The sequence below is a fragment of the Dreissena polymorpha genome, chromosome 5 (genome assembly GCF_020536995.1).
Source record: "Dreissena polymorpha isolate Duluth1 chromosome 5, UMN_Dpol_1.0, whole genome shotgun sequence".
In the NCBI taxonomy this organism is placed as follows: Eukaryota; Metazoa; Mollusca; class Bivalvia; order Myida; family Dreissenidae; genus Dreissena; species Dreissena polymorpha.
Genome location: NC_068359.1, coordinates 4,180,373 through 4,192,386, shown reverse-complemented (window position 1 = coordinate 4,192,386; position 12,014 = coordinate 4,180,373). Strand labels below are relative to the sequence as shown.

Sequence of the window (12,014 nt, the reverse complement as noted above, 5' to 3'; positions counted from 1 at the left end):
CTTATGCCTAGGATCATGAAACTTCGTAGGTAGATTGATAATAGCTCGCAGATGACCCCTAGTGATTTTCAGGTCACTAGGTCAAAGGTCAAGGTCACGGTGACCCGAAATAGTAAAATGGTTTCCGGATGATAACTCAAGAACGCTTATGCCTAGGATCATGAAACTTCATAGGTACATTGATCATGACTCGCAGATGACCCCTATTGATTTTCAGGTCACTATGTCAAAGGTCACGGTGACCCAAAATAGTAAAATGGTTTCCGGATGATAACTCAAGAACGCTTATGGCTAGGATCATGAAACTTCATAGGTAAATTGATCATGACTGGCAGATGACCCCTATTGATTTTTAGGTCACTAGGTCAAAGGTCAAGGTCACAGTGACAAAAAACATATTCACACAATGGCTGTCACTACAACGGAGAGCCCATATGGGGGGCATGCATGTTATACAAACAGCCCTTGTTATAATATTGTGATTCATAGGGTCCAAATAGCATTTTATAAATTCAAAGTTGGAATGCATTTGTAGCCCATATGAGCACGAAGTGCAGTCCTAAATGGATAATCATGGTCAGTCTATGGCCAGAATTCGGTGTCATGTGTCTTGCTGTGTTTTCTTCAAATTTGTTACCACTTTAAAAGGCCTCATTTTTAACTTAATTTTAATGAAACTTGGTTAAAACTTAATGAAACTTGGTTAAAATTTTACCTTTGAAATATCTAGGCCAATATTGAATAGGGGTCACATGCGTCCAAAAACTACAGTTAGTTAGCTGGTCAAATCTAAGAAAACCATGTTAAGATTCTGGATTAAACTTGGACAGATTGTTAACCTTAAACATACCTTTGCCAAGTTTGAATTTGGGCCCAGTGGGTTAAAAACAAGATTACCACTAGTCAACAATAAGTTGCACATTTAATTGTTTAGTTCCATCATGACCCTCTCTTTCACCTGATATCTAGTCACTGTGAATAAGAATAAATAAAATCTCAATATTGCAAGTATGCAAAAGGTGCATAAGATATTATCTTGAAACTAGGTATATTCATTGAACTATATGTTTGCCATAATGTATTTCTGTCAATGACATTGATCCATCTGTCTGTCTGGACATAAATTATACCAATACTAATAATACCTAATATAAAATTGTTGATATAACACTCTGTTTGCATACACATTTACTTTTGTTCTATGCTCACATTGGAGAGTTTAAGATTTTTTTGTTATTTCTTCAACTGAAAAATAAACCCCAAAACATGTCCAGTCGCAAAAACTGAAATAACTTAAAATGTGCATAAGATAAAACTGGATTCTGTGACTTGCTTTCTCAGAGAGAACTGAAGATTCTTTGTTGTTAATATTACTTAAAGAACAAAACTTTTAATTATGTAATTACTGAAAAGCTACATTACATATTAAGCATAAATTGCAGTATACATATTTGCTTATGTTTTTGTCTGCCTGTCAATTGCTTCCTCTGTTGATCTGTCTGTATATCCTCCAAATTTGGAATTACTCAAATTTAACATAACAGATTATTACAATACTAGGTATTGATATTAAAAATGATGACAGGATATTATAGATAATTTTTAGTTTCTGCAGAGGTAAGCTGTCTGCGGTTTTGGTTATGGAATTCCTCTGCTCCCATTACTTGAAAATAGTTGTTATTCCGAACTCTCCAGTCTGGGTTTTTCCGATATTTGATCACGCGCGGTAGGTACAAAAAAAGCTGACTAGCATATTTTAAAAGAGAGTGAATCAATAATTTCTCTTATCGCTGAATAGTAAACACCACTTTTTCTGCTCAAACGTTTGTTATAGTTGATAAAAATACCATGATTTAATCATGTTTCTTAAGATGAACTTATCTCGATCTTGTTTAATTTGTAGGAATACTATGTAACATGATATAATGCTGCATGTACATGTAAACAGCTTGGGTCACGTAACTATGTCATTTCATATACAATGCGTAGGCCTGGGCATACAGATTTAATGGAAGTTTGTCAACGAAACTACCAAGACATTGACTCCATCGTATATATATATTATTCTATTCAAATATATTTAACATCATTCATACAAGTATGTATATGTCAAGCCATTTGTATAGGTTCCTTGATTACCATACAGCGGACAAAGTCTGTTTTTCATGTCTTTTAGGGATGTTAGCTACTGAACCCATTCGTTTAGGCAGCTGGCTGTTCATCTGAACGGTGTATTTAGACTTTAATCCTGTATTAAACGTCTCACATACATGTATATAAGTGTTAGATTTGTTATGTGTAATTATTAATAATAATAGTTTAACAACAAAAGACTTGAATTTTGACATTTCCTAAAAGAAACACTACTGTCGTTTAAATACTTATTATCCACTACTGAATGGGAAGCAAATCGGATATCGACGTTACTGGCCATTACTGTATTAATGACAATGTTTTTACCTCCCGCGCGCGCTCAGAAATCAGAAAAACCCACAGCGTGCGAGTTCGGAATTAAAGCTTTTACATAAGATTCATGAAGAGCAATTTAAGGTTTTTGACACCATATATTTATGCCCCCTTTTGGCCAGTCAGTCTTTCTGTAGACCTGTTCATTTCCAATCAATAACTTGTGAATGGATTGATCAATTGGCTTGATAACTTTCCATGTATATTTGCCTTTGCCAGTAGATGATCCATATTGAAATTGGGTCAAAGTTCACTTTCACTAAGATTGAAAATTGTTTCCGATCAATACTTGTGAATGGAGGGACCGATTGGCTTGATACTTCCTGTGTGCATTGGCATAGGACAGTAGATGGCCCCTATTCAAATTGGGGTCACTAGGTCAAAAGTCAAGGTCACTGGCACACTGAATGTGAAATTGTTTCCGATTAATAACTCGTCAACTGATTAAACGATTGGCTTGATACTTCCAATATGTATTGGCAGTAAATGACCCCTAATAAAATTGATGTCACTAGGTTAAAGGTCAAAGTCACTGTCACAATAAGTGTGAAAATCGTTTCCCATCAATAACTTGTCAACAAATTGACTGATGGCTTGATACTTTACATGTGCATTGGCCTTTGGCAGTTAAGATGTCCCTAATTGAAATTGGGATTACTAGTTCAGAGATCAAGGTCACTGTGACACTAAGTGTTAAATATGATAAGATTAACTCTTAAGGTCAGTTTTATTGCAAAAAATCCTGTGTAAAGGCCATCTTGGGGGGGGGGGGGGGGCCGCGGGTCTGTCTCTGACTGTGGAGCTCTTGTTTTACCAGTTGTCTGAGGAATATCAAAAAAACACATCGTGGTGTAGTTGCAATGGCAACGTCTTCCTGCAAGACATGCCTACTGTATGAATGCCTCTTTGATAGCATGTACAAGGGAGTCTTATTTGTATGTTTGACAAGTAAGGATGTTAATAAGTGAGTAAAACTTTCAATGGTGTTTGAGCCATAAATGTTGTTCCATAAATGGTGATAAATAGTGTATTCTGTAGAAGATACACTACACACATCATCATACTACTGTGACAAAGAAACAAAGACTATATTTTAAAAATAAATCTTTTATTGATCAGAGGTTTACAATCGTAAGAGCAACCTTTAGATGATGAATTCAGTTCCTTTTATTCTCTTTTTATTCCAGGTCTTGTAATATTTATTGTTATGACCCACTCCTGGCTCATCTGTCTAGTTCAGTTTGTCAATGTTTGTCTAATTTTGATCTGTCTGTTTGTCCTAATATGACAGTCCGTCAGTCAGGATGTCCATCTGTCATGTCTATTGGCAAGTTATAAAATTATCTTATTTATTATTATCTTCATTTTAGAAATTTGCATAATACTAGCTGGTCAGACGGGACATGGGAAGAGTTCAACTGGAAACTCAATTCTTGGGAAGAATGTTTTTACAGTGAAACAATCATCAACATCCGTCACTACCCGGGTTCAGTTAGAGGTATTTATTAGCTCATCTATTTTTTGAAAAAAAATTATGAGCTATTGTCATCACCTTGGCGTCGGCGTCTGCGTCGGCGTCGGCGTCCGGTTAAGTTTTGCGTTTAGGTCCACTTTTCTCAGAAAGTATCAATGCTATTGCATTCAAACTTGGTACACTTACTTACTATCATGAGGGGACTGGGCAGGCAAAGTTAGATAACTCTGGCGTGCTTTTTGACTGAATTATGTGCCCTTTTTATACTTAGAAAATTGAAAATTTTGGTTAAGTTTTGCGTTTAGGTCCACTTTTTTCAGAAAGTATCAATGCTATTGCATTCAAACTTGGTACACTTACTTACTATCATGAGGGGACTGGGCAGGCAAAGTTAGATAACTCTGGCGTGCATTTTGACAGAATTATGTGCCCTTTTTATACTTAGAAAATTGAAAATTTTGGTTAAGTTTTGTGTTAAGGTCCATTTTATTCCTTAAGTATCAAAGCTATTGCTTTCATACTTGCAACACTTACTAACTACTGTAAGGGGACTGTGCAGGCAAAGTTATGTAACTCTGACTGGCATTTGGACGGAATTATGGGCCCTTTATACTTAGAAAATCGAAAGTTTGGTTAAGTTTTGTGTTTTGGTCCACTTTACCCCTAAAGTATCATAGATATTGCTTTCATACTTGGAACACTCGCAAACTATCATAAGGGTACAGTAAAAGGACAAGTTGCATAACTCTGGATGTCATTTTTACGGAATTATGGCCCTTTTTTGACTTAGTAACTTTGAATATATGGTTAAATTTTGTGTTTCGATCCACTTTACTTCTTAAGTATCAAGGCTATTGCTTTCAAACTTCAAATACTTTCATGCTATCATGAGGTTACTGTACCTGGCAAGTTGAATTTTACCTTGACCTTTGAATGACCTTGACTCTCAAGGTCAAATTATTAAATTTCTCTAAAATTGCCATAACTTCTTTATTTATGATTAGATTTGATTGATACTTTGACAAAACTACTCTTACCTGACATACCACAATAGACTCCACCCAAACCATCGCCCGTGCTCCCCCCCCCCAACCCCCCCCCCCCCCCTATTTTTTTTTTTTTTTTTTTTTTTTTTTTTTAAGATCATCTCACAAATGACCACCACACCCTCACACTATACCCCCCCCCCCACCCCCTCCCCAATTTTTTTTTTAAACGGTTAAAAAACAAAACTATTTATTTTGATTATTTTATGTTTGAAATACCATCCAACCATCGCACCCAAGAATCCCCCCCCCACCCCCCCTCCCCCCACCCCCCCCCTCCCCCCACCCGAATCCCCACCCCCCTATTTTTTTTTTTTAAGATCATCTCACAAATTACCACCACACCCTCACACTATACCCCCCCACCTCACCCCCCCCCCAAATTTTTTTTTATGAAACGGTTAAAAAACACAAATATTTATTTTTATTATTTTATGTTTGAAATACCGTCCAACCATCGCACCCAAGAATCCCCCCCCACCCCCACCCCCACCACCCACCCCCCCCCCCCCCCCCCCCCGATTTTTTTTTTCCTTTTTTTCGCATTTTTGGAAGAAAATGTAATAAATGTCCACACCCCCACACAATGCACCGCTCTTCACTCCACCCCTCCCTCCTTTGTGATTGAAAATGAGAGTCCCTTCACCTTTAAAAAGAAAATAGATGAGCGGTCTGCACCCGCAAGGCGGTGCTCTTGTTTTGTTTAAGCATTTACCTTTTAACCTCTATATTATTTAGTGTACCTCTAAACAATTTTTCATCATCCAATAGTCACGGATGAATGATTTTATTGTTTAGCATGCATGGAATGTAGTCAAATGATCACATCTACAATATTGAATGAAAATCTTTACTTATAAGAGAGAATTAAAGTTTTAGAAGTGTTGCGTTAGATAAGTCTCCAATACACTTGCAGATAACCTGCCATTTGCCAAAATGCGCAGTTACACTCTTAAATATTCATATAAGCCCTATATTTTAATGCCCCCGAAGGTGGGCATATAGTGATCGCACTGTCCGTCTGTCTGTCTGTCCGTCCGACTGTCCGTCACACTTTTGCGTTTAGGTTTCGAAAAATGCTCATAACTAATATGTCGCTTCAGATGTAACCTTCATATTTGGTATACATGTGTATATGGACAAGGCCTTTCCAAACGCAGACAATTTTTCACCCCTTTGACCTTGACCTTGAACTTAGGGTCCGCGTTTAGGTTTCGAAATCTGTGTTTAGGTTTCGAAAAAGCGTTTTTTGGGGGCATATGTCTTCTGATGTAGACAGCTCTTGTTAAAACCCAGTTTTATGTTTTCCTGATGTTAGAACACACCTAAAATGATAAAATTAAAATAAATTTAGAATAACATTGCGTTTCACCATTTCCTCCTGCAAACTGATGAAACCATACATACCCCACGTGCTAAAGCGTCCGATCGTCAAGGATGAATGACTTTATCATGAGCTTGCTCAGAATGTAGTCAAATGATCACACGTACAATTTCAAATCAGGATCTTAACTAATAAATGAGATATTCAAGTTTGGAAAGTGTTGCGTTAGAAAAGTCTCTAAGTGTATATGTATAACAAATGACTTCTGTGAGTGATCTAGGGCTCTCCTGTTGCACTATTTACCTTAAGCACATTTTGCCTTCAATAATCAATTACTTTTGCAAGTGTAGAATTTGCTCACATGCTGCAATCAATTCATTAAATTAAAGTGAGTGGTCATGTTTAGTGTTGTCTGAACTTAGTTCACTTACACTCATATGTATCCATATGATCTGATTATGGTAATTCTATAACCTACTGATAGAATTTATCTAACGTAAGGCTTTATAGGGCTTGATAATTATTAACAAAATTATAATCATCTTACATTGTTTACTTCGTTTGATGCAAGGACTTATTTGTAATTTTTTTTAGCTCAGCTGAGCTTTTGTGACCGGTCTTGTCCGTCCTATGTCTGTCCGTCTGTCCATTTACATTTGCTCGTAAACAATCTAGAGGCCACATTTCTTGTCCCATCTTCATGAAACTTGGTCAGAAGCTTTGTCCCAATGAAATCTCGGCCGAGTTCGAAACTGGGTTGTGCCAGGTCAAAAACTAGGTCACTAGGTCAAAAAAAGAAAAACCTTGTAAACACTGTAGAAGTCACATTTTATGCTCAATCTTCATGTTACTATGTCAAAATGTTTGTCTTAATGATATCTTGGTTGAGTTCAAAAGTGGTTCCAATCCGTTGAAAAACATGGCTGCCAGTGGGCGGGGCAGTTTTCCTTATTTGGCTATAGAGAAACCTTGTAAACACTCTAGAAGTCACACGTTTTGCCCAATCATCCTGACAGTTGGTCAAAACATTGGTTCAATTGATGTCTCGGATGAGTTCGAAAATGGTCAAGATCGTTGCAAAAACATGGCCGCCAGTGGGCGGGGCATTTTTCTCTATATGTATATACATGTAAGTGGCAGTTTTCCCTTTTTGACTATAGAGAAACCTTGTAAAAACTCTAGAAGTCACAATTTTTGCCCAATCATCATGAAAGTTGGTCAAAACATTGGTTTTATTGATATCTTGGACAAGTTTGAAAATGGTCGTGATCAGTGAAAAAACATGGCCGCCAGTGGGCCGGGCATTTTTCTCTATATGTATATAGTGAAAAGATGTGAACACAGTAGAAGTCACATTTTTGCCAAATTTTCATGAAATTTGCTCAGAACATTTGTTTCCTTGATACGAGAGTTGAGTTAAAAAATGGTTCAGGTCAGTTGAATAACATGGCTGCTGGGAGGCGGGCAGTTTTCTCTTTATGCCCCCCCCCCCCCCCCCTTTGGAAGAAGAGGGGGTATATTGTTTTGCTCATGTCGGTCCGTCCGTCCACCAGATGGTTTCCGGATGATCACTCAAGAGCGCTTATGCCGAGGATCATGAAACTTCTTAGGTACATTGATCATGACTCGCAGACCCCTATTGATTTTCAGGTCACTAGGTCAAAGGTCAAGGTCACGATGACCCGAAATAGTAAAATGGTTTCCGGATGATAACTCAAGAACACTTCTGCCTAGGATCATGAAACTTCATAGATACATTGATCATGACTCGCAGATGACCCCTTTTGATTTTCAGGTCACTAGGTCAAAGGTCAAGGTCACAGTGACCCAAAGCAGTAAAATGGTTTCCGGATGATAACTCAAGAACGCTTATGCCTAGGATCATGAAACTTCATAGATACATTGATCATGACTCGCAGATGACCCCTATTGATTTTCAGGTCACTAGGTCAAAGGTCAAGGTCACGATGACCCGAAATAGTAAAATGGTTTCCGGATGATAACTCAAGAACGCTTAGGCCTAGGATCATTAAACTTCATAGGTACATTGATCATAACTCGTAGATGACCCTATTGATTATCAGGTCACTAGGTCAAAGGTCAAGGTCACGATGACCCGAAATAGTAAAATGATTTCCGGATGATAACTGACAAGAACGCTAAGGCCTAGGATCATGAAACTTCATAGGTACATTGATCATGACTCGTAGATGACCCCTATTGATTTTCAGGTCACTATGTCATAGGTCAAGATCACTGTGACCCGAAATAGTAAAATGGTTTCCAGATGATAACTCAAGAACACTCATGCCTAGGATCATGAAACTTCATAGGTACATTGATCATGACTCGAAGATGACCCCTATTGATTTTCAGGTCACTAGGTCAAAGGTCAAGGTCACGGTGACCTGAAAAAGTAAAATGGTTTCTGGATGATAACTCAAGAACGCTTATGCCTAGGTTCATGAAACTTCATAGGTATATTGATCATGACTCGCAGATGACCCCTATTGATTATCCGGTCACTAGGTCAAAGGTCAAGGTCACAGTGCCAAAAAACGTATTCACACAATGGCTGTCAAGGTCACGGTGACTCAACTTAGAAAAATGGTTTCCAAATGATAACTCAAGAATGCTTACGCCTAGAATCATGAAACTTCATAGGTACAATGATCATGACTCGCAGATGAAATAATGATGAAACTTGACCAGGATGGACAATATCTAGGTCAAGTTTTACATTTGGTAAAGATTGAATGAACCGACTCCTCTCAGATTAGTGAACTAGGGCCATCTTGGCCCTCTTGTTTCATTTTATGTTGAGGAGAGCCCCATTATGTTCTTCTTTTTATGCCCCCAAAGGAGGGCATAAAGTGATCGCACTGTCCATCTGTCTGTCCGTCTGTCTGTCTGTCCGTCTGTCTGTCACACTTTGCGTTTTGGTTTTGAAAAATGTTCATAACTTCTATGTCGCTTCAGATGTAACATTCATATTTGGTATGCATGTGTATGTGGACAAGGCCTTTCCATACATATGCACACAAATTTTGACCCCTTTGACCTTAACCTTGAACTTAGGGTCCACGTTTAGGTTTAAATATGTGTTTAGGTTTCAAAAAATGCTCATAATTTCTATCAAAGCGTTTATTGGGGGCATATGTCATCCTATGGAGACAGCTCTTGTTTTGGAATACTTTTTTCACATACTCTTTTAAGCAAAATATTTTTTTAAAGTGAACCATTAATGTAAATCTTATAATTAATAGATCTTTAAAAAACTTTCAAAAGAAATTCATTACTTGTATCTATACATAGAATAATTTTTCAGTCATTTTAAGCTTCTGTCTGGTTAATAAGCTATTAGACTTGTAGGAGGCACACAATTATGTCCCTTTTGTCGTTATATTTCAGCATGCTGAAAGATGGGGAAAACACATTGTGATTGCAGACTGTCCAGGTTACTTTGATACCAAAAAGGATAATGCATACATTGAAAAACAGATTTTGAGCACCATTGTTGCCACATACCCAGGCTTCAAAGCAATTCTGTTTGTTATCAAAGCAGAGCGCATTACAAAGGAAGTTAGAAAGACAATTGATCTGATGATGAACAGTTTTGGGGCACAGGCTGCTGACTTTGCATATGTTGTGCTCACAAACATTAAGAATGAAGAGAGAAAAGGAGAATATTTGTCCTCACCTGAACCAAAATTAAAGGAGATAATGGCTTTATGTAAAGGAAAGGTTTTATTCATTGATAATGAGGCTGAACCTAAAAGGGTGGAAGAAATGGCAAAAAATATCATTCAAGCTATTGTAAAAGAGTCCCAATTCAACTACTACAAACATGAATGCTTCAGTCAGGTTGCTCAGCTTATGAAGAAAATGGGGAAAAAAGAAGCAGATATCCAAAATGTTGATCGAAGGAAAGAAATGGTAGAGGATGACGGCTTTTTGTCTTCATTGATGGGTTTTGTAAAAAAATTAGCTCCCATTGCTGGTGTGATATCTCCCCTTGCTGGTGTTATAGGGACAGCAGTAAGCTCTATAGCAAGTATGTTTTCAAAATAAAAGAAAAAGACAATGCAGCAAATATAACATCTTTAACAAAAACAAGTTAAGTATAAGTTCTGGTATCAGTTTTCCTCTTAGCTGTGTATTGGACAGCCAAATATTTGACCATCATAATAGCATCTGCTGCTTGGTGTAATTTAGTTTGGAAAAAAAGGAGTCGAATGTTGGTAATGATAACATTTTGATAAGTTTGTTCCATTTATATGCATTATATGGGTAAGGTCAGACTTTATCTATGGGGGGAAAACTGATACATCAAATCTTCATATAATTGCCCCGTAAAAATGACATTATTTGTCATGTTTTGTTGGATTTAATATAGACGTCATATTCTTGTTGTAAAAAAGATGTTGCTGAGCTGTAAATTGTTTATGAACAAAATCATGTAAGATAATTTTTCAAAGAAAGCATTGAACGTAAACGCTTTTCTTTTATTTTCATAAAGCTATTGTGGTCTTCTATCAATAATTTTACAGTTAATGTGCCTGCAATCAAAACTGGCTCCACCCTGGCGCTAACTTTTTTCCCTTATATGTATTTAAATTTAACATAAAAATCTCTCAAACATTTAGGCACAGAGGATTGGTTTATGTTATTAAGCATAGTATGAAAGTCCTCTTCCCAGTTTGTTTGTATCGTGCCTCTTAGTAAATATTGGTTCCGTCAAGGCGGTTACTAAAATTGTTTCCCTTTAATTCGTTGATAGTAAAAACTTTTTTTTAATCTAAAATTTAAGGCCCAGAGGATTTGTCGTTGGCATACACATTGTATTTTTCAGGAGGTTATTTGTTTCTCTTTTGTGAAAATTTTAAAAATCTTGCTTTCCCAAACTTTTTAACTGCGTGAGAGTCTTTATATTTGGTCTTAAGCATCATGTAGTAGTCTGTACAAAGTTTGTCTTAATTTCCCTTTGTGGTTGAGCGTGGTACATCTAATCTTGACTTTGATTTTTTTTAACGTCTAGACCAGAAGGCTAACAAGTCTAGTATTTTGTATGTAAAATCAAATTGTTGCCTGATAACAAATGTATGCAAATCTTGACTATGTGGTCGAAATTGGCCCTGTCATACAATATTTGCCTTAATATTAAACATTATGAAAACTTTAATCAATCATCGCCAAGCTAATTTCACTCTTGCATCAAAATATGAATTCAGGTGAGCCATGTATCATTGGTCTCTTGTAAACATGATTGCACTGTTTAGTCATAAATTACCAATATATGCAAATCTGAACATTTAAACAGCCAACCAAATTTGTGTGTGTCCTCAACGGAAACAGTTGCAAAAAGGTTGTATAAATTATACATATGTGAAAATATGTTAAACATTTGTATGAAATAAAATTTAGTTATTTTGTGTGCCTTGTACTTAAATTTTCATTATTTGTGTATGCGTTAACAACTTAACTAATAAATTTAGCAATAATATATGATAAAACATATTAATCTGATGAAATCTGGAAAATATTCCCAAACAAAATTATATTGTTCATTTTAGTTCACAACTTAATTTGCTTGCCTAATTTATTTCTAAACTGAACAAAAAATGTCCGAACGGTTTTATTAATATCTTATATACTACTTCCAGGTCTCTGTTTGCCTGAATTCAAAAACAGATTTGAAAAATTA

General features: G+C 36.5%; 1 protein-coding gene across 1 annotated transcript; it reads left to right on the top strand.

Moving 5' to 3' along the window:
• The first annotated feature begins 3,326 nt into the window (after positions 1–3,326).
• Positions 3,327–11,180, top strand: LOC127881276 (uncharacterized). Its single transcript, XM_052429022.1, has 3 exons — positions 3,327–3,414; positions 3,837–3,964; positions 9,722–11,180. Exons 1-3 carry the CDS (start codon positions 3,327–3,329, stop codon positions 10,379–10,381), a joined length of 876 nt encoding a protein of 291 aa, XP_052284982.1. The 3' UTR covers positions 10,382–11,180.
• The last annotated feature ends 834 nt before the right edge of the window (positions 11,181–12,014 follow it).